At 36.1% G+C, this 22903-nt stretch overlaps 1 protein-coding gene across 3 annotated transcripts in view; it reads left to right on the forward strand.

Moving 5' to 3' along the window:
* Positions 1–22903, forward strand: part of NR2C1 (nuclear receptor subfamily 2 group C member 1) — a 54153-nt gene that overhangs the window by 26889 nt on the left and 4361 nt on the right. For 2 of the 3 annotated variants that reach the window (XM_042792846.1, XM_033010190.2), the window contains 10 exons: positions 121–351; positions 3842–3923; positions 6642–6821; positions 9262–9409; positions 9511–9601; positions 10928–11109; positions 14506–14668; positions 16229–16350; positions 19456–19595; positions 21529–21666. In XM_042792846.1, the coding sequence (XP_042648780.1) occupies positions 121–351; positions 3842–3923; positions 6642–6821; positions 9262–9409; positions 9511–9601; positions 10928–11109; positions 14506–14668; positions 16229–16350; positions 19456–19595; positions 21529–21666 (1477 nt within the window). The remainder of the gene's footprint in view (positions 1–120; positions 352–3841; positions 3924–6641; positions 6822–9261; positions 9410–9510; positions 9602–10927; positions 11110–14505; positions 14669–16228; positions 16351–19455; positions 19596–21528; positions 21667–22903) is intronic. The other variant, XM_033010191.1, reaches the window with a different exon arrangement.

Raw genomic sequence — 22903 nt, forward strand, 5'->3', positions numbered from 1 at the left:
GGAGGATGATCCTGCTTCACAAATGGCAAAGGCAAAATTCCTGTTTTCTTCAAGTGCCCGGATTGGGCCCCAAAGGTGAACTTAAATTACCATAACAATTTGAGATAAATGTATTATTAGATTGTCACAGATCAGCAGACGGGCCAGAAGATTCAGATTGTTACAGCACTTGATCAGAGCTCAGCAGGCAAGCAGTTCATCTTAACAAATCATGATGGCTCTACCCCAAGCAAGGTGATCCTTGCCAGACAAGATTCCACTCCAGGAAAAGTTATCCTAGCAACTCCAGATGCTGCAGGTGTCAACCAACTGTTTTTTGCATCCCCTGATATATCTGCACAACACATCCAGGTAGATAATACACTTTATTTCATACTTTTGGTTCAAATGGGATAAGAAGAGATGTTTTATTTCCAAATATGTCTGTCTGGGTTCTCCTTTTTTGATTTTTTTTTTTTTTTGTTTTAAATTATATACTTTTCCTTGCACTAGGATTCAGCATGGATACTTAGAAATTATGAAGAAAACTTTTTTTTTGTAAATTTATTGCTTTTAAAATATATACCCTGGCTCATGACATTAGAATTAATACTGTTATTTTTATTGTCATTTCTAGCTCCTGCCATACCAACAGTCCTTCATTATTTCTGCTTCATCGACTCTCTGTTTTCATGTATTGTTGAAAAACATATTCTTTTCTCCATTGTCTTTATCACTTTACATTTCCTTCTGCTTTTTTTCCTTTTCGCACACTCTTGTAACTACTGTTCAGCTGTGTGAATTGTACTCCAAGGTAGTTTCTCAGAGACTATTTAGTAGGGAAGTACATTACTCAGTGGGGATGGGGAAATAACAGTAAAGATTTTGGGTATACAAATGTGAGATTGTAACTAGTCAGGGTTGTAATTACCTAAACTGATCCGCAGTGCACCTTACTCTCATGCACACTGTATGTGCTGCTTCCTTAGTCCACACCCTCCAACTTCCAAGCTTTCTGCCCCAAACCCTCACCTGGCAAGGGTGGGATGGCACTGCTGTGAAGAGCATGCTCAGAAGACGTGGGAAATGTGAGCTCCTTCACCATGAAGTAGGAGATTACTGCACTCCAGCTAAAGTATAGTAACTGCATATTGTCTACCCGTGTACATTTATGCTGCTGTTAAAACACACCAGTGTGATAGGCCAGGCAACATTAGGATAGCTACAGTCCATTTAGTCTAGTATCTTACACTTAAATGATGGCCAGAAACAGTTGCTTAAGGAAAAATATTAAAAACTGGACAAGTAAATAATGATCCTTCTGAGCCTATCCTTTCACTTCTATTAGCTGATGATTTAGAGCAACCTCCTGATTTGGAGATTGCAGTGAGACCATCATATTTGATAGCTGCTGCTAAAGTTTAACGACCTTTTTTGTTATTTATATAGACCATATATGCTTTGGTCTGTGTAATATCCTATAGTATCCCTGCATGTTGTGCAAAGAGTACTTCAGTTGATGTGATTTCCTGAGAGAAGTAATTAGGTGTCCCTTGCACTAAAAGAAACAGCTATAAAGGATTCTGTTGTTTTTATAAATCACTATTGTATCCTTTTTCAAGTCATCTTTTTTCAACTGAAGACCCCTGATCATTTTAGTTTGTGCTCTTCTGGGAAGCAGTCCACTGCTCTGATTCTCTACCCACATGTTGTGTAAGCTTGAAGCATCTCTGTATTGCATATTCCTTTTTTTTTTTTTTTTCCCCCCCGAAACTCACAGGTCTTTGCAAATGGACATCCAAGGTCCTTGCTCCAAATAATTTAATTGATACGAATAGGGGAGCAGTAGCAAAAGCCAGTCCTACAAAGAGGCATTTCCACACTTTTAGTGGTATCATCCACTTTGTATTTTAGTTAGACCTCAAGAAAAATATAAATTAGTGGGATATGATTTGAAATAATCCATATAAAAAAAAATTTCAAAGACAACTTAGAAAATGAGAGGTGTGCCACTGTGGTTTAAAAGGCAAAATTCAGGAATAGAGGAAGTCTGGACAAAAAATTGAAAGCTCTAATTCTGACTGTACAGTTCAGGCAAAATAGGTTAGTTTGAGAGGCAACAGAGTATTTTGTCACTTTAGTTAGATTGTTCCATTGTCAGCTGACATATATGGTTAGAGATTTCTTTTTTCCACTTAAAGCTTATGAAATAGAATACCACTGATCTGTGTTCAACTGCATCCTCTTTGGGATCTTTCATATTTTCTCCCCTAAATGATCTTTTCATCTGCAGTTTCACCTTTTTTTGTTGTTCTCTGTAGCCTTCACTTGAAATGCCCATTCATTTGCTCTGCTAAAAGCCTCTGCTTTATTGCGTCTTACCTTTACATTGACTCATTTGGCAAGGCCTTTTCTCCCATCATCTGTTTTACCTTCAGTGGCTCTTCATCTTGATAATCAATTTTTATTCTTCAATTTCAAGGTCAGTTGATGAGTTCTCAGAGTCTGGGATTTTTTAATCCTCCTGGGCCCGATTCTGTAGTCCTTCTTTATGTGGAACTTCCCATTTCAGTTCAGGTTTCATTTATGGAAGGATTTAGAATTTGTTTACATATATTTTATATAATATAATGAAAATATGTAATGTTAATAATGGAAATTAGGAAGGAACAAAAGGTTAATATTCTTTTAACTCATCAATATTATTTTTCTTAAAAAGATGTTATATTAAAAGAAAGCTTCATAGATGAATCTCTGAGACAGTATTGTTAACAAAGGCTAACTAGCAAGAAGTGTGCCTATTAAATGTTCTCATATATATCGTTTATAATATCTTCCAAACCTAAAAAAAGTGATTTCTTAATTTTCTCTGTAGAAGACAGGGTACTTTCAGCAAGTTATCTTTCTTTTTATCAGAGGTCCTGTTTTGAATATGCAAGGCAAGAATGAGTCTGACCTCCCATTAAGACACAGTAGAAGTTAGAATCTCTTAAAACTTCTAAACTGTAATATTTTGAATGGGAAGAATATTTTTTTTCTCTTCTGCCTTACATAATTGTCAAGATGATGCTTGGTTGTTACTCATGATACATGTGTTCTCTTTAAATCGGTTGGTTGGGGTTTTTTGTTGGTTTTTTTTTGTTTTTTTTCTGTATTTTATTTATGTCATAGTGGGATAGAGTTTTTAAAGATCAAATGGAAAGCTATAGACCCTACCTTGTAGTGCTGGTGTTCTAATATTATGTGCTTAATGAAGCTTTACAGGTACCAGAGGTAAATGAAAGAGACAAGACAAGAATACTGTAATAATGTCAAACTGTTATCAAAAGCCAAACTATATACAACTTGATAGTTAATGGTAGTGTCCATAGTACATTTTCTGTTGGTCCACGGTTTATGTGTATTACAAAAGAAAGGAGTTAATAAACCTGAATGTAGACATAGTGGCCTTTACAAGAGATTTTTTTGTTCCATCTGTTTAATGCTTTCAGTCTGTTTTGTACTATGAACAAATCATTAGGATATAAATACAAAATTGAATAAAAGGTAAGAGTATGCAGGTGCTAAATGTTGTTCAAAATGTCAGTCCATTTCACAGAAGGTAATATTTAGATAAATGAAATCTTAAATTCTTTTCAGAAGTATTACAAGTAAAACTTTTGTTCCATCCTGAAAAGGAGCACAGTGGCATGGAGGTAGCTCCTCTGTGTCTATGAAGACTGTAAAATGCAGTCAAGAAAACCTTAACACTTTGTAGATTTGGTCCCTTATCGTAGAGAAAAAACACAGGCATGAGATATATTTTAATCTTTCTTGATGGTAAGAAAAAGAAAAATCAAATTCTTTCACACTTTTTTTCCAGATTTTAACAGACAACTCCCCCAATGAACAGGGCCTAAATAAAGTGTTTGATCTCTGTGTTGTATGTGGAGACAAAGCATCAGGTATTTACTTTTTTCTTTTTTTTTTTAGGCAATGCAATTTTATAAAAGCAGTTTAAAATCCTTCTGAAGCTATGTAACACTTGGCATGAATATACATATATGCACAAACAGAAAGGATACACTGTTCTTTCAGTGGAGAATTACACTAAATGGTACTCTGGTGTCCATGGATAGGATTTATTGTTGGTTTACATCACAAATTTAAGGTTTTCTACCAGATATTTTTTGCCTTTTTTTCTTAGGCTGCTGCATTTTATTTTCTATTACAAAAATTTGGCTGATAGAATTACTTAAGCAATAATGTTGAGAGTTTTTTCTTCCTTAAAATAAGGTCATATGGTGAACTTTGTTATTGTTCTCAGGCTCTCTGAAAAACCTGTTAATGATGTTCAGTATGAAAACAGTAGGCAAGGAAGACTTCGAAGTATATGAAAAAAATGCTAGTATGAGATTTATGCAGGACAGTTGATTATTTTAAGAACATTTATTAAAATTGTAAAAATGCATTGTAATTCCAGTAAAAAAATAAGCTTAAGAATGGTATATTCATATATTGCTAAGGTAAGAAAAGAAAAATGTTTCATGCAATAAATTTTGTGTAATGATATTAAGAGATTGGAAAGAAATATGGTGGGAGCAGTGCACTGGAGAACTCTGTCTCCCACATTCCTTTCAAATGTATGCCTGCCATCAGGGTTACATATCTGTCAGAATTGGAATTACTGAAAGGTTGTCTTGTCTTTTTTATATAAAAAAATAAAGAGGAGAGGGAAAACTACAGGGGCTATTCCTCAGCGTGATTTACCTGAAAGCTCTTTTCTCTTTGCACCTTTTTTGTTACAGAAGATAATGGGGTATACGAGAGATGAGACATTTAACTTTGCTTTTTACTTAGCTAAAATTAGTTTAGGCAGAGAACTGATTGCTCCATTAGATTCTTACAGTTTGTCAGTGAAGTCTGTATGATGGGCCTTCAGTAATATCAAAATATGACACTTGCATTTAAATGCACCTTCTGTGAAGTGATGGAAATAAATTGTGTAAAACAGGGAGATGGTGGAAAGAAGTAGTTAATGTTAGGATAGCATCATGAGAAGTAGTAAGATGGGGAGCAAACTTCCTAGAAAATAAAACTGATTAAAATTTTTCTACTGTGGCAAAGTTTAGCATTTAAAATACAGTTCTTAGAGCTCTAAATACATGTCAGACTTCACCAATCTCAAAGGAAATTTCTGCCAAATGTAAGGCAAAGATGTGGTTGGTCTGCTCCAGTTGGCAAGACTCCTCTGGCTCTCCCAGTGGAGGGCTGGAGTATTCCTCGAGAGGATGGAGATCCCGGGAGCTGTTCCTCCCTTCCTGGCCCAGGGATGTCAAGCAGTGGGAGTGGATTTGGGGACAGTGCCGTGTTTCCCCGAGCAGCTGCAGGTTCTGAGGAGCCTTCCGTGTGGCAAGCAGTGTCATGCAAACTGCTTTGCAGACACCTCCAAGCTGGAGTCCGAGAAGCTACATCAAAGAGCAGGTGAAGCAGCAGCCCCAGTGCTTTGCAGGATGGATATTAAATGTTTACCATCCAACAGTTGTTAAAATGCTTCACTTAGTAATATTCTTTTAACATGTATGATGCTTTAGAAATTTCACATTTTAATAGTGTGGTAATATGGTTGTGATAAAGGAATCTAGAAGACCAATCAGAATTTCTAGAAACTTCAGGCAGACAAGATTGATGTATCTAAGAAAAGATTGGGAGGAGTGAGGAAAGAATCTAAAAATGTATCTTCCCTTAAATCAGTTCATATTTGAGATTTATTTCTGTAACATGCCCTACTTAGTTCAAAGATCAGCCTTAGTGCTTCTGCAGTATGTATTTTGAGTGTTTGTCAGTGATCTTTGGGTTTAGATTTTTTTTTTCCCCCTCTTCGGGATCACAGAATTAAAATTGTTGGAATTGCCAAGCATGCCTTAATCAAAAGCAATACTTTTTCATAATATTTGTATTTTGTGCTATAGCAGAATCAAGACAATTTACTTCTGAAAAACAATTTTTAAACTTGACTTTTTTTCTGTAGTATATCCTAGAAAATTTTATATGTTAGTATTACATATTTTAAAATTTACATAAGAACTGATTTTTTAAAAAATTATTTAGCTATTTTAACTTATTATTTGCTTGGAGTTTTACTGCAAGAACTGAGGATGTACTGTTACCCTGTGAGGAGAATGAAAGGTGAAAGTAAAGCGTTGAAGTGATTACCTACTGCTGTCAAATGCCATGTTTGTGTTTTCAATGGTGCCATTAGATTTAATGCATACAATTTCGGCAGCTGAATTTGTAATGAACAATAACAGGGCTTGACTGTGGGGACATTTTTTAAAAATTGCTAAAGAATGTTTAACTTAAAAGAATTTCTACTGTGTTCTTCCTAACCTATTTCCTTAGGTTATTTTAACACTGCTGTCAACAGATTAAGCAAGAATTTAATAAGGAACTTGGCTATTTGTAAAATCTGTCCTGTTTAAGTGCTTTGAACTAGAAAAATGGTTCACTTGCTTTTTTATGTTGTTTTATAGCCACAATATATTTTAAGATCTATAATCTATGGGGAAAAAAACTCTTTATGGGTAAAATAGAAAATACTTTGTTTTTAATAAATATAAACTCTAAAAAAATAATATTACCATGTAAAATAAATGTCGTGATTTATGTTGTTCTGTAACTAGGGCGTCACTATGGAGCAGTAACTTGTGAGGGATGCAAAGGATTCTTTAAAAGGAGTATACGGAAGAATTTAGTTTATTCGTGCCGAGGAACCAAAGACTGTGTCATTAACAAACACCACCGGAATCGGTGTCAGTACTGTAGGCTGCAGAGATGCATTGCGTTTGGGATGAAACAAGATTGTAAGTCTGAATAAGTATAAAGTATTTTAGCTGGCAGCTATGTTAAAGTTTGTGCTACAAAAGATATGCTTTGTGTTAAAATAAATTGCTATCGTGATTTTGTATTTTTAAATCATTGTATCTTTTTCCTTTAAAGAATTGGACAAGTCTGGTGTATCAGAAGTCTGAAAAGTTTTCAAGCATACGTATTGCTTGACAAACTTAATAAGCACATTGCATGTGGTAAAAGTGAATGAATTGTTATTCCTAGGTGGGTAAATGTCAAGCATGTCTCCATCTTTGATTTTTATATATGCAGTTCCATTTTTCTATGTGTAAATTAAACTACTGAATGTTTTGAATCCTCCTACCTTCTTGTCATGTTTCCCACAGCTGAGATTACTGGCAATTGCTGTTCACTTTTGGCAAAGCTCTGCAGAGGCAGTTACTCACAAGGCAGAGATCCATAGTGATCCAGAGTTCAGTTCTTACCGATTCCTGCAGATGTCAGGTTCCTTTTTAGATTTCCATACATTCAGTGTAGTGATGTTGCAATACCACAGCAGTATCAGAATACTAAATACAACGAAAGACAAGCAATACACAAATTTTTCAGCCCTGATACTGACACAGTGTTGCTGTATGGACAGTATTAGTCTTGTTCTCTGCTCTCTTCCATCTAGCTCTATTTTGCTGACCCTCTTGAGCCTCTGTGGATATTCCCTTCCTTACAGCCCTGCTCCCATCAGCAGAAACCAGTAACACGTTTCCAGCACAGGGGAAATTAATTCAGAAAGGGAGGAAAAGCTGGGGCGGTGAAAGTGGATCTTTACCCGCTAGTTCAGCTGGCATTACTTTGCCCCTCCACAGAAGACTTTTCAAGCAGAACAAAATTCTGGGGTTAGGGGTCAGAAAAGGATCTCTGGGTCATGGGGGGGGAATACTGAGCAGAGGAGAGGATTGTTTTGGGATAAGAAGTCTCATTTCTCAGTGGAGTGGGAAGAGGAAAGAAGAGTCAGCACCGCCTTGTACTGTAGCTCCCTCAGTGGGGTTATTTGTCCCTTGAAGAAGTCTTGGCCCTTTCTCAGCAAACTCGGATCCAGCTGTCAAGCACAGGGTTAGTAAAGGAAGATAGAAGACTTGCCTCCATCTCCCACCCTTTCAAAGCACCATTTGTGGGTTGCAGGCTAGTTTTAATGACATTGTCAATACTTGATGGTGTTATGACATTTGGTTTTATGGTGCTTATCAGTGTAAAAATTCAAAGAGTGTCACAGTCTACGACTAACTTTAAAGCTTTTTAATTTTTTTCTTTAGTTATACATTTTCCAAAACTACATAATTGAAGAAAAAAATAGATCCTTTTTTTTTTCCATTTGCCTTTGTGTTTTTAAATAATGATCATTCAGGATTCTCTTTATAGACTTAACAGTTTCTGTGTGCAGTACAACATTAACAAGGCTCTGCTAGCCAGTAAAAGTGTTTATCAGGCTGGTGAATTGATGCATGTTCTAAAATCCTTATAGGCCTGGTTTGTGACCCTTTCAGGATCTTACTCCAATCTATAAAATTATGTGCACCACTTTAAAATTGTGGAAGAACAACTTACTGCATATTTTTAAAAGATTTGTACTTTGTAAATACCTCTTATTAAATTTTACAGTAACCATGTTATGTTACTGTTATGTTATTTTTCCAGAAATGAAATTTTCCTTCTAAACTTTCCATATCAAACTGTAAACTGGTTTCTTTTGGCTTTATTCAGTAGAGCTAGAGAGTTCCCCATAGGGTATAATACTGTAAGTTTCATTTTAATGTTCTCTAATCCATCCAGAGCAAGGTGATGTATCTGTAGACTAAACCCAGATTTATTCCACCTGGTTTCACTGAGCCATTCAAATTAAAAATCTGCTGCTTCTGTGCAGTCAGTGACTGTGGGTCAGGATGTCACCCAGATCTTAAATGGTCTGAACTGAATTTTGTGAGTGCCCCTTTCCCTCTGTATTGTCTAACCTGAGAAGCTTCTTTAGGTGCATAGAGTTATGTGGGTACAACCAAGACCCACAATCCATGGAAAAGGGTACCATGAGTCCTTTATGAATCAAATGAGAGCGTGGGATAGGGAAATTGAGAGAAGCAGCCATAAGCCTCCACTTAAAGATCCAAATTAAAAATAAAGTGTAAGGGGATTTCTCCCTTAATTGTAAGTTGAAAAATTTACTGTCTGTATGTTTGGTCCCAGACTTTGACTACTCCATCATTTCCTTAAGAACAAATCAAAACAGTGTGTTGATTTTTTTACCCAAGTTGATAGCTTACTGGTTATGGGTTTTATTTATTTATTTATTTATTTTCAAGATCATTATTAAAATTGTGGATTAAATAAAGAGAGGGGAAAAAAGGGTTATTTCTCAGTCTATAATTTGGGATGTAATTTAATAGTTGCATATTGTTTTGTTAGCTGTGCAGTGTGAGAGGAAACCTATTGAAGTGTCGAGAGAAAAATCTTCAAACTGTGCAGCTTCTACAGAAAAGATCTACATTCGGAAAGATCTTCGTAGTCCATTAGCTGCAACTCCAACTTTTGTAACAGACAATGAAACAGCAAGGTACATAAATTCTGCTCAGAAGCAGCTATCTCTATTTCCTGAAACAGGAAAAATTAATTTTAAAATCAATCAAAATAAAAACGTATGCTGTTTTCTGTCAGATCAACAGGTCTGCTGGAATCAGGAATGTTTGTTAACATTCATCAGTCTGCAATAAAAAGTGAGCCTGCTGTGCTGATGACTCCAGATAAGGTATATGATGATACGACTGATACATTAAGTAGAGTTGATTCCTGTAATTGTGTATGTAGGGAGGAAAGAATGTTCTATTTTGTTGTACTTCTGTTATGTTAAATTAATTTTTAAAACACGCCTTCAATTTTAAAAAGCTCCTTTACAACATAAGTCAGGGTTGCAGATGTCTTCTCTTCACAAGCACGCTTTTAGCCTTGCATATTAAAAGTGCTAAAAACTCTACAAAGTAAACGCTTTCCTCCATGTTTTTAGAGAGCTTTAAGGGCTGCATTATTTTTCTTTGTATTGGGCAATCCTGATGCTTGGATATTTCTCTTGTACCCATAAAGTGAGGTGTTTGCAAAACCTCACATGACATTATCACAGTGCATTTCATAAATATTGTTAGGGTTTTTTTCCCCTGAATCGCTAATTTTTTTGCAAAGCTAATAAGAGCTATTTCAGCAACAATCTTATTTCTGAGCTGGTTTTCCTTTGTTTCCATTTTGTTACACTTACTGATCCACTAAAGCCATGTGGTAACTTCCCTACACATGCACAGTAGGAAGCTTTTGTATTTTTCTAGCTGATACTAAATTACCTCATACTGTTTTCATGCAGCTTGCCTCACTTGCTCTGTCTGCAAAGGGCCCCATCAAAAGTTGTTTATTCCATTTCACTTTTCTGGCTCTGTCTGTAGAGCATGACAAAGGAAGCTAAATGACATGTAGTATGCTGGCGTTAACAGCAGCTTACTTGTCTGTAATCATGCATTTAATTTTTTTTCTTTGTGGAGGAGGGTGGGAAGCATGTCTTACTGCCTCGCTGAGTTGCTGGTCAGTATTGAATCACCTTGTTCTCTTGCAGTTAAATAAAGACATAAAAACCAAAAAGACTGCAGGAGAATTCTTTTTCCACTTGCTTTTAAAGGTGACTTTTTATCCATTCCTTCTTTTCAAACATTCTTCTACCCAATTACTACTGACTCATTTACAAAAGAAAGAAAGGAGGATGCTGAAAATAGAATCTAGTGCAGTCGTATAGTCTTGGTGACTGACTAGTGAGTGGAGATGATAAATTATCTTTCCGCGCTTGCTTACCATCTGTAGCATTCTTTCTGAAAGAAAAACTATTACTTGTAGAAGTAAATGTCTAAATATTTCATATTTTAGAAGCAGTGCAGTGTCTAATTGCTGCATTATGATTACTCATTTACTGAAAACAATAATTTTCTTACAGGTCTATTCACATGCTCAATTCTTCATTTATGTAAAAGTTAGATTATTTTATTACAATTTAACTGCTGTCAATATGAGAGAATTAAAAGCTATGCTTTTCCTTTAGGTTGAAGCATGTCAGGGAGATTTAAGTACACTGGCAAATGTGGTGACTTCATTAGCAAATCTCAGTAAATGCAAAGACATGTCACAAAGCAGTACAGAGCTGTCTATGATTGAGAGTTTAAGTAATGGAGATGCATCATTATCTGAACTCCAGCAAGAAGAACAAGCTAGTGATGTTACAAGGTAAGGCATGTTCCACTTGAAACTACTATTCTTTTCAAGAAGATCTCTGTCAATAGAAAGCATTAATTAAATCATCTCAGTGTAGGAGATGAATCTGCATTGAAAATAATAGTAATAGCAGCGTAAGCTCATGTAGAACATAAATCTTATAAGATTCTTCCAAATGAAATCATAAGGAATTTCCATTTGAGAAATAAATACTTCTAGTTGTTTGTACTTGTAATGAACTTCAACGTAAATATTACAGCTGATTTTCTTACCTTTTGGTTGGCCTTAGTAATGGTTGTTAGATCTTGTACTATATATAGTCTTAGTACTTTGTATCATCCTGGAAAACTGTTTCTTACAGGTCTCATTTGTGTAAGTAGTTTAGTTTAATGCCTGTAACTATTAATCTCCTTAAAAGCTTGAAAAGCATGTTCTTTCTACACAGAAGTCAAAGAATTCTCACCATCAATACAAATACATTAATTTAATATTTTACAAACTTGTGTCTTGCACTGGTTTTAACAGAGCCGTTTTGGTGAGCATATGTGTAAGGTACTCCGTGTAGTACGTACTCAGTTATTCTGTCAACCACAGTTGTGTTCTTCCTTGTTTGTTGTCTCCTGCAAGCTTCTGACAGCTGTCCCAGCAGTATTCCTTTACACACCATCTACATGTACGTGCTGTTTTGAAATGTGTATACGGAGTAAATCCATCAAGGAAAAAAAGATTGGATGTAGTGAATTAGTTTGTGCTGACTGAATACAGGATTTCCCCTGTGGTCTCTACTGCTTTGTATAATTGCAGGCAGAATGCATTTGTTCTGCTCCTTTCTTTATATGCTGCTTAGAAAGTCAGTGTGACTTTGTATAGGTGCTGATTTGGGTATTTGCTGTATCCTCCCAGGTAAAGAATATAAGAATATACTGTGTAAATAGTATGGTTGTTCACGCTGATAAACTTCATTCAATACTATGGCTCTTCAAGGGGACGTAGTAATCTTTCATATCTTTATTTCCTGGCACTTTCAGATGCTTGCTTTTGCCAATTGCAGTGTTTCTGTTCAGTTTTAAAAATCTATGAAAAGGCATCAAGTTCTCTCAGCCAGAGAGCTTGACAGAGCTCTGACTCAGCGTAATGTGTACTCTTGTCCAGTAGTTTACCTAATAGGTTTCTAGTGGGGAGGTTCAGATTAAATATTCCTGTGAAAGGGAAGTCATTACCCAAGCAGTAACTAACATTTTTATCTAAATCTTCAATTACCTTGCCAGGACCTAGGCCAGCTTGGTCTAACAAACACAGGTGTTTGCTGAAAAAAAGGATTTTAAGGGATTTCAGGAAGCAAATCTTATCCATCCGTGGGTTTTTATGTATTTTGTTATATTCCATTGCTTGCAGCTATGATAGTTAATCTTTCACTCTTGCTGACACAAACTTTGTGTACAACTTTGCTGCTGGCATTCTGCTGCTTTTATATTGTAGCGCTAATTTCCTTGTCCTCTAATGACTTCATTATCTGTGTTCATTTTTTACAGTTTATCAGCAGTCCTATATATCTGTTAGTGACTGAGCCCAACAAAAAGAGAACCAAAGTTGTTTCTAGCAAAGGATATCAATACCATTTATTTTAACACTGATTATAACTATTTTTTTTTTTTTCCTCACTTTGTGGGCTAGGTTTTTGTAGCTTTCAGGCAAGCTTTCTTCTAGATTCTCTTTTCCTCATTTCACCTTGCAGTCATTGCTCATGTTGGGGCTTCACGTATGAAAAGGAGCCACAATGCTGAGCCAGGAGGAAGCAAAACTACTGACTTCTGCTGGCTTACTACTGCCGGTTTATGAGATAGGAGGGAGAAGATTTCTTTGAAAGCAAATATTCAAGAATAAGTTGGAAACAAAGTATCATGGGCAGACATGGTTAGCCAGTGTACCTGCACGCCCTAATTAAAAAAGGCTTTACCAGAATAATACGAGATCATGGCAGATGCGTATGACATTTACCTTTTGGGGAAGGGAAAGATCTTGTTCCTCTCTTCCATTTCTCTCCCTGCTACATGAAGAGCCCTGCAGAGATCCTGTTTTTCCCAAGAAGCAGCTGCTGGGTTTGCCTGTTCTACCTGAGACTGCCAAGAGTGAGCCACTCAGGACCTGAAACTCACATCTTCTAGCAGGAATCCAGTAATATAGCTTCTAGAGCTTACCCATGTATGCATTCCCTTTATGCCTGCTTTCTGTATACTGGAGACAACAAACATCCCAGGTATCTCTGTGTAGTCAACTTACATCTGTTTAGTCCACTCGTGCACACCCTAGCCACCCTCATGTGTACACATCAAGGTATACAGGCTGGTGTAGGAACAAAAGCTAGTTCATTTACCATATCAAGCCTGAGGCAGTGTCAGCAGCTGTTTTATTGTGATGCTTCATTCGGTTTTAAATGGTCATGTGAAACACAGTAAACGTAGATTTTTTTTAGCACATTCAGGAATTCAGATAGCTAGGGAGCATGGGGGAAGAGAAGGTGGCAACGTTCTACTCCAGACTTTGGCATTAAATCAGTGATTTCAGATTCTGTGGTAATAAACAGCTCTACATACAAGCTGATAGCTTCTGTGAAGTTTTCAGACTTCAGTGCGTAAGTTTTTTCATGCAACACTGTATACAAATGATACTGCTCTCAGGTTATGTCATCTGTAGGCAGTGATCAAGCGTATATTTTTGATTGAGGATGTATGTGGTTCTCAGGTGTGTTTGTGAACAGAAAAGCAACAGATCTGTTATCAAGCAGCAAAATAATGAATAATACATCTGTGCTTGTCCTGACATCTCCCTTGTAACGTTTGTGCATGTGACAGGAGTCACTGCCCCACATCAAAGGGTACTAAGGGTGTTGAAAGCATTGGAGTGTTTCTCTTGCATATTTCGAAACAGTCTTTTGAAAAATCTAACCACAACTCATTACTATCAAAAAAAAACCTTATTCTATGTGTGCTTCTTAGTATCAAAAATCTGTAAAATTTATACATGCATTAAGTTGCATTAACAGCAGTCTGATGATCATATCCCCAAAACGCTCAATGCCAGCACTCTCAGTAAACATCACTAAAGAGATCTTGAAAGGCAAACTGTGATTCAGCAGCACAATCAATATGTCAAAACTGTGAATTTGTTGGCAACTAGCGTGAAGAGGATCTGCTGCTAGTTTTTGTTTCAGAGCCACTGTAAGTTGGAGGTTTCAGGGCTTTTGTTGGATGGAGTGTTAGGAGAAGCATGCTACTGACTTTTGTTTTTCAAATCTGGTTCTTTGAAACAGACATCTAAATACAGGTTTCAGACACGCAGAGGTTCCTCCTAAATTGAAATGGTCTCTAAAATTAATTTTTTGTTTGTCTGTTTATTGTGATTTTACAGGGCATTTGATACTCTTGCAAAAGCATTAAACCCAGGAGAGAGTGCAGCATGCCAGAACTCTGAAAGTATTGAAGCCAGTGTGCAGCTGATTGGTGGAGAAACAAGCATGAATATTGTTGAAATAGAGGGGCCGCTACTCAGTGATGCACATGTAGCATTCAGGGTACTTAATACTTTTTTATTGTTGACTATAAAATAATGATCTGACTAAATCTTATTTTGAATTTCTTAAAGAATAACTATTTGTTCAGGTATTGGCATTCATTTCTGATGAATGCATCACTTCTGTTCACTGGTTAACTATTTGTTTGGGAAAATGTATGGCGCTCTTCAGTGGTTTAGCTCCACTGTTTATGTTATAGCTTCTTACCTTAAAAGTACTAGGTAATCCATGCAAAAAGGTTTACAAAGACAAGTGTTGCATGAGGAAGAAAGTCAGCGTCCATGTTTTCACTTGTTAACAGGTGGATCTGATGCAATCTGCAAGTGGGTTTTGAGACAAGTCTATTTGCCACTGTCTCCCTTGTGTATATACCCTGTTTTATGGTATTATATGATATTAATTTACTTTAATTATTAAGGCAAAATATGGTTTCTTTGTTAGTGCACCGTATATTTTCTGGCTTTACTTCTCATTTTAGAAGCCTGCAGAAATTTTTCTATCCATTTTTTTCATCTTGGCATTTATGGACAAATCAAAAAGCTGGCTAATCTGAAAAACTCTACAGTACCAAACATTTTATTGAATTTTGCCCCTCTGTGCTGGTTTTGGCTGGGATAGAGTTCATTTTCTTCCCAGTAGCTAGTAAGGGGCTCTGCTTGGGCTTTGCGCTAGAAACACAGGGATGTTTTTGGTATTGCTGAGCAGTGCTCACACAGGGTCAAAGGCTTTTCTGCTCCTCACCCCACCAGTGAGGAGGCTGGGGGTGCACAAGCTGGGAGGGGGCACAGCTGGGACAGCTGATCCCAGCTGACCAAAGGGACGTTCCGTGCCATATGACGTCATGGCTCAGCAATAAAACCGGAGGGGAGGCCGCGGCTCAGGGCCTGGCTGGGCATCGGTCAGTTGGTGGAGAGCAATTGTCTTCATCATTTGTCTGTCTTAGGGTTTATTTCTCTCTGTTATTTTTAGTTTTTTATCACTTTCCCATCAAAAGATTTTTGATGTATTTGTTTGTTTGTAAAATATTAAAGTACAAGAAGATATGTTTTGTGAAATAGAATTCCCACATATTCACCCTTCCTAGGAATTGCAGTAACTCCTCTAATTTTTCAGACTACTTATTCCACTCCTCTGGGGGAAGCTTTAGAAAGCAATGATGCCTCTGTGTTTATCTATTTATCTATATATAAATGTAAGCAAGCTCATTCTTATTACAATAACTCTTCTAAAACTTATTCTTTAAGAGTGTCTCAAAAGTGGAGTTTTATTTGGGGTTTTCCATCTCCAGGTGTCCCAGACATGAATATTTATCTAAGATAAAGATTCAAAATGTTTGCCTTTTTTCTTGCTTTGTAGTTGTTATAGGGTATAACAGTGTGGCTAATAATGAAAGAGGCAGTAATTCAATTTTATTTCAGGATCATCACATATTTAAAAAACTTTTTCACATAAAAGAAACTCTGATTTTTTTTCTTACCATGTTTTTTATGAAGAAAGTAAAATAACTGATTTGCACCTTTTTTTTTTATTTTGGGGTTGGTTTTTTTTTTTGGTTGCCAGCTCACCATGCCTTCTCCCATGCCTGAATATCTGAACGTTCACTATATCTGCGAGTCTGCCTCAAGGTTGCTTTTCTTGTCCATGCACTGGGCACGTTCCATTCCATCTTTCCAAGCTTTAGGGTAAGTGTTCAGTTACTCTATTCACTCATGTGAATACGCACTTTTTAATTTTTTATTTTCACTGTCTTCTTCAGGGACATTTTAAAATATAAATCTACATATTAAAACTTTTATAGATCTTCATCACGAGAGTAAATTTACTGAATCAAAACTACTCCAAACCTCAGTCCAATTTAGGTACTTGGGTTGAGTTTTGGAGGAAAAAGGAGTAGATATATAACAAATGCCTGCACACTGCTACTTCTTTAATAAATTTTCAGTAAACAAGACTTCCTATAATTCTGTTTTAATAGCTAATATAATCCCAAACTAAGATGCTTATCAAGCAGTCACCAAAATGAAGCTTCTTTCTGGAGTCCCAGATCTTGTTATCTTTATGGGTGAATTAGTAGAAAAAATTTTGCCTTTAATAACCTTTATGAAGAAAATGGTGAGCTAGATTCAGCAAGCATTCAGGATGAATGTGTTCGGTTTCAGGGGATTTTCCAAAAACAAATGGTTGCTCTAACCAGGACGTAATCCTTATTATTATTCTTATAGTTTTTATAATGTCCTGCTTTTCCAGCAGAATTCAGTGTGTCACTTAAAATTCTTAAGCTAAATGCAGTATTCCATTGCTGACCATCATGAGAAAACATCTCAAAGTAGCACAGGGAGAAGTAATTTATGTTATTTTCAGAAGTAATTTTATGAAGACACATCAAATAAATAAAGATACTGTATCAGCTCTGACACAAATGGAGTATAAATCATGTTTGCCTGTTCTCATCTACAGTGTATTTCTTTAATTCACTATCAAAATAGTATATGACTGTGGCAGGAAAGAGAATTCCTTTTTAAAGTGAGGGATTATCTTGTTTTTCAGGAAGGCTGTCAAAAGCAAGATGATCTGAGATTACCATTTGTGTTTACTCAGATGTTTAAGCCAAATGATTCTATGTTGTGTAATTGAAGCCTGTGTTTTGGAAAAGGAAAAAGTAAAATTCTATAAAGTTAAACAATAGTAAGGGTAAAAAATAAGATAAATATGATGGTTCATTTTAGTAGAAATTGTTGCCCTGCAGAATTTCAAAATACGTAGCAGATTACCATAGTACATTATGTCATTATACATTTTTGAAAGGTTTTTGTAACAAAGAGATGCTGCGAATTAGTGTTATAACAGCAAATGGGAACTGCGCTTTAAAAATAAAATGTTGCACAGAAGACCTGTCTCTCCAAAAATATTTAACAAGAAATGCTTATAGAAAACGTGCATATTTTTTTAATATGTTACTTCTCAATATATTTTTCTGTTTGAATAAAAAAAAAAAAAAGAGTAGGCTGTCTTAACAGTGTTAATATTCACCTGTGCTCGCATTTACAGTCCAGTCGAGATCATAGGCAACAGTAGATTTAAACACCATTTAACATAACTGTACAGTTTTCATTTTGAAGAGTTTAAAACACTGACTTTTTTCAAGTGGAGATTTATTTGAAATGAATGCAGTTTTATTAGTTTGAGCACATTATGTACTGTAATTTTGACTTTTAGAAGGGTGACTCATTTCACTTTTAAAATGAAGATAAATTCATGGTGCACAGTAATTGAGAGGAGTTGACAAGCCAAAACAAAACCATAGTAGTGGGTTTGTAAGGAAGATAGATAATTGTATCCAGGTGGTTCCCTCCTCAGGCAATGTTTTCCTTAGTCACGACAAGATAGTTGGCTTTGGCATACTGATGTAGTTAATGATGCCAAATTACTGCTTAGTTCATCTTCATGTATGAGGATCTTTTGTAGGCAACACAGATTCCTACTGAAATGTTCATCACGCTGGTTACAGCCTCTTTAGTTTTTTGAGGCTGCTTAAGTTTGATCAGTCATAAAGGTGCTCTAGATGACACATTTATCTGTGCACGTATCAGCTAAGCAGCCAATACACCCTGTTTTCACTGTTCCTCAGCATAGTGCCTTTGACAGGAGACGAATGGAGATGTGAGAAATGTGTGTAGAAGCTGCATGTACAGTTATGTCTGCCATAACAAGAACTTGATCATAGTAAAGAATATTGCCGTAGGTAAGCTCTCTGTAATCCAGTAGAGGACAAGTCTACATTAATCTGTCATTTACCATATTAGTATTGGAGTAGATAATCAGAAATGTTCTTGAAGATTACAGCAACGTTCTTGCAAAAATCCATTCCATGGTATTTTTGTAGTTGAAACCCTAGCTTCAGTATGCTTTTCTTCTTTGATAGGTCTTGTGCTTCTTTTAAATTTCTATTGTTTATACTTACTGGCTAAAACTGTGAAACATGGTACCTGAGTTTGACTCCTCACTGGTAGGATTTCCTTTTTAAGGTACTGAGCTCTTGTTAAGCTCTAGAAGTTAGAGATGCTTGGCAATACTGACAGGTTACTAATATGGAAGTGCCCGAGTATGGATTGACATACCTAATTTTAAGCTTCAGCATTTGAAAAAAAAAATGCTACACATGAATTTTAATTAAAGGACTAATTGTTACCGCAGAGAAATCCTCATGACTTCTGTTTATACTTTGAAGTCTGTATTTCAAACCTTATTCCAAACAGGACAGTGATGCAGAAAATAGCAGTCAGGAAGCTCAGGAACTTGATCTCACATGTTCCATTTCACATGTATTTTTAATTAAAAAATTATACCAACCTGCCAGATTTCAAGTAAAAAAAAAAAAAAAAAAAGACCTTTGAGTCTATTCTACATCCACAATACAGGAACAGTGCAAACTTTTTTTGTCGATGCATGTAAATGTTATTCAAAGATTAGTGTAAATCCTAAGAAAATTAGCATGATGGAATACGCCTGGACAGTTGTCATTTACTGTAACTTCAGCTTGCTTTTGTCATAGAAATCTATCTCCTTTTAGATAATTAAAAGAAAAATGACTTCTTTACAAAAGTCACTCTAAACCAGGTAGTTTAATCCTAACACGCAAATAAAAATATTTTTGATGCAGGGCTTCATTTTGGTACTGGTTGCAGTGGTTGAATTAGACGAGTATTTTATGAACTGTTTTTCAAACTAAAACTATGTGAATGCCAATGGCTGGGTTTATTAAGTGAAATTATTGTATTTTTTAACAGACAGGATAACAGCATATCATTAGTAAAAGCCTGCTGGAATGAACTTTTTACGCTTGGCCTTGCGCAATGTTCACAAGTTATGAATGTAGCAACTATATTAACTGCATTTGTTAATCACCTTCATGGCAGTTTGCAGCAAGGTAAGTGTATACTCTGCACGTTGCCAGACTTGGGGAATTACTTCATGTTTTTTAAGTTTTGAACTGTGCAGAAGCTTTTCACTTATCTTTCAGGTGTTAATGAAAATTTACTGCTTATAGAGTTTCATGGTTAGTATTGAAACAAAACAATACTAGAAAATAGAGTTCACAAGATGGAATCTTTTAGCAATTTTGCAAAAGTCAGCTATGCTAATACCCCCAAATTAAAAAAAAAATAAATAAAACCCCAAGTTGCCTAACTGTCTAATACAGGTTTGCTTTTACTGGAGTCATTTTTGTGTGTCTATGTAGCGTCTAAAAGTGTTTTGCTGTTCCGCTAGTATCATCATCTCAAAGTAGGAATGTTTCAGGCAGCATCCATGTTAAGAACACAAGTGTACTATGAATACGATTCCTCTGTATCAAGGGTATAAAGTGACCCACCTGTCCTTGCTGTTCATAGCTGTGAAACAAAGCAGCTGAATGCCAACTTGGTAATACACTTCCTTTATATAACTTGACTTGTTGACTTCTGTATACTAGTTGTAGACTACACACGAGTCTTCAGCAGATCTTCATTAAGTGTACTTTGTTCCTTATTAATCCTACGTCCTGCAACTTCTGCATATGTTTCATTCAAATGAAGGAGATGTCAGCTGGCCTCCTCTTTCATTCACTCTACAGTGAAATGTTCTTCTGAGTGGTAGGGGAGTCTTAGCTAACCTTTGTGTGCTTGTGAACACTCACAAGGTTGTCAGCACTGAAAGCTAACCGGTCAAATATAGTATAGTCTTAACACATTTTTAATAAGGTAGATGGACATACAAAAATCTTAGCGTTTTCAGGTTTAACTAGATTTTTGGGTTATTTTCTGTTATCTGTATGAAAATTCCCTGTTGTTAATGTTATGTAAGCACAGATTGGTAAGCTGTAGAAAAACAGCCTACCAGACTAGATTTTTCCTCTCCTTTTATGATGAGAGAATTAAAGAATTATTTCTGAGGGGTTTTCATGATTTGAAAATATCCGCAAGATCCTCCTATAAATAACAATAGTTTTTAATTAAAACAAATTTAGTAAATCACTAAATGTACTGGATCAGCTAAAGATACTGAGAAATCTGTGAATGTCTTTAGGAGGGATACAAATGGCATTTGGGAACTTACTTTGGTCTGCATAATTTTTAAGCATGTTCACCAAAAAGGATATTGTCATAATTAATCATGGTTTTTATTATTACAACAAATATATATTTTTTCCATTTAATTTGGGAATTCAGTTTGAATGCAAAAACCAGAAATCTATAACCAGTGTCTTCCAGTTGTGTAGTATGCCAGCTGCAGAATCTCCAAGAGATAACAAGTTTATGTGGCCTAGGGACCCTAGTTTGATGCATTGTGGAAGAAATGGCATTTTCAGGTTGCTTAGCTATTGCTGACCCGAGGGGAACAACTCTGCACCACCCTCATTCCACTAGATGCAAATCAGGAAAAGTGTAGAGTGCACCTTCTTTTTCAGCAGTGGCATGGTCTTTGGCTGAGTAAAATAACCCATTGAACTATACACTAACTTACCTCATGGCACCTGGCCCTTAGGCACAGAGCACAGATCTGCACTAGGAGTCTATTCTTTACTTATAAGTAGTCTTTCCCATACTTAATCATTTCAAGCTCTACTCCACCCCTGATTTCTGGAAGCTTTAGTGGCAGGAAGAGACCTAACCGTAAGATGTGAGGGGGAAAAAAAGATTGTTTTAGTCCATAATTGTTGGTGTCAAGATTATTCAGACCTAGTATGTGAGCTTATAGATGACATAGATTTCCCATTGTCTGAATCTAATAAAATAAATATTTTTAAAAGCCCCAGTGTGACCACTTTTTTTTGCATGTGTGTTGACTTGGGGGTTTTATATTTTATGTGTGTGTTTACTTAGATAAGCTGCCAACAGACAGAGGAAAACTAGTAATGGAGCATATCTTCAAATTGCAAGAGTTCTGTAACAGCATGGTTAAGCTTTGCCTAGATGGATATGAATATGCATATTTGAAAGCAATTGTCCTCTTCAGTCCTGGTATGTATTCCACATGTAAAACTTAAATCTATGCTATTTTTTGCCATATAACTTGTGCCTGTTTCATTATATGTGTTTACTATCACCTATAGAATTACTGCCTCATTTGTTCAGGAATCTTGGAAGGCATGTAATAAGGACTGTAAGAGGAGGGTTAATCTTTTAATGTCAACAGTTGAATGCTGCTTTGGAGACAAGTTTTACTCTTGCCTCTGCCACTGATGGGGGTTTGTTTTGTTTTGGTTGGTTGGTTGGTTTTTGGGATTGGGGTTTTTTTGTTTGTTTGTTTTTTATTATTTATTGCTTTTAATTCTGTGCCTCCTTTCTGGGATACTTTTTCTGAGGACTTGCAGTTTAATTTTCAGAAGTGTTGCTCTTGCACATCCAGCTGAGATGGATCTAAGTTGGGTTTTTCATGTATGAAGGATTATCTCTCTGGGCATCAATTCTCACATGCAAAATTGCAGACACATATCACCCAACTTCACCTAGGTATTCTGAAAATAAATATTACATACAGCATTTCTGGTGAATGACCACCACAAATATTATTATTTCTGTTTTCCAAGTACTTTTGCCTAATGTACTCCAAATAACGTTAATGGACATAGGTTAGACAGTGAAGATAAGTAAATAGAAAATAAAATAATGATTATTTTTTCCTTTGGGAGATTAGTGTACAATATGGAAGAAGAAGAGTCCTCTGGTTATGACAGATAATGTCTGAGTAGTTAGATTATGTAACGCATATTTGTGGACTGTAGGAAACTACAAAATTAATTTTCTTTATTTGAAAATTGTAGAATTAACTTTTCACTACAGGAATTCAGATTATATCGGTGTCGTGGTTTAAACCTGGCCAGCAGCCAAACGCCACGCAGCCGCTCACTCACCCTCCCCCACCCTGGGGAACGGGGGAGAGAATTGGAGGGGTAAAGGTAAGGACACTCGTAGGTTCAGATAAAAACAATTTAATAATTGAAATAAAATCAAAATAATAATTATAATAATAATTTTAATAATAGGAAATACAAATGAAGAAATGCACAATGCGATTTCTCACCACCTGCTGATCGATGCTGGTGATCCCAGAGAAGTGAGAATCCCAAAACCACAATCCTGGAGGCGAGCACGAGCTTCCTGGTCAACCCTCATCTACGTACTGAGCATGAGGCTATATAATATGGAATATTCCACTGGCCAGTTTGGGTCCGTTGCTCTGTGCTCCCTCCCAGCT

This window comes from Tyto alba, unplaced genomic scaffold, assembly GCF_018691265.1.
Source record: "Tyto alba isolate M040663 unplaced genomic scaffold, T.alba_DEE_v4.0 Super-Scaffold_2, whole genome shotgun sequence".
NCBI lineage: Eukaryota > Metazoa > Chordata > Aves > Strigiformes > Tytonidae > Tyto > Tyto alba.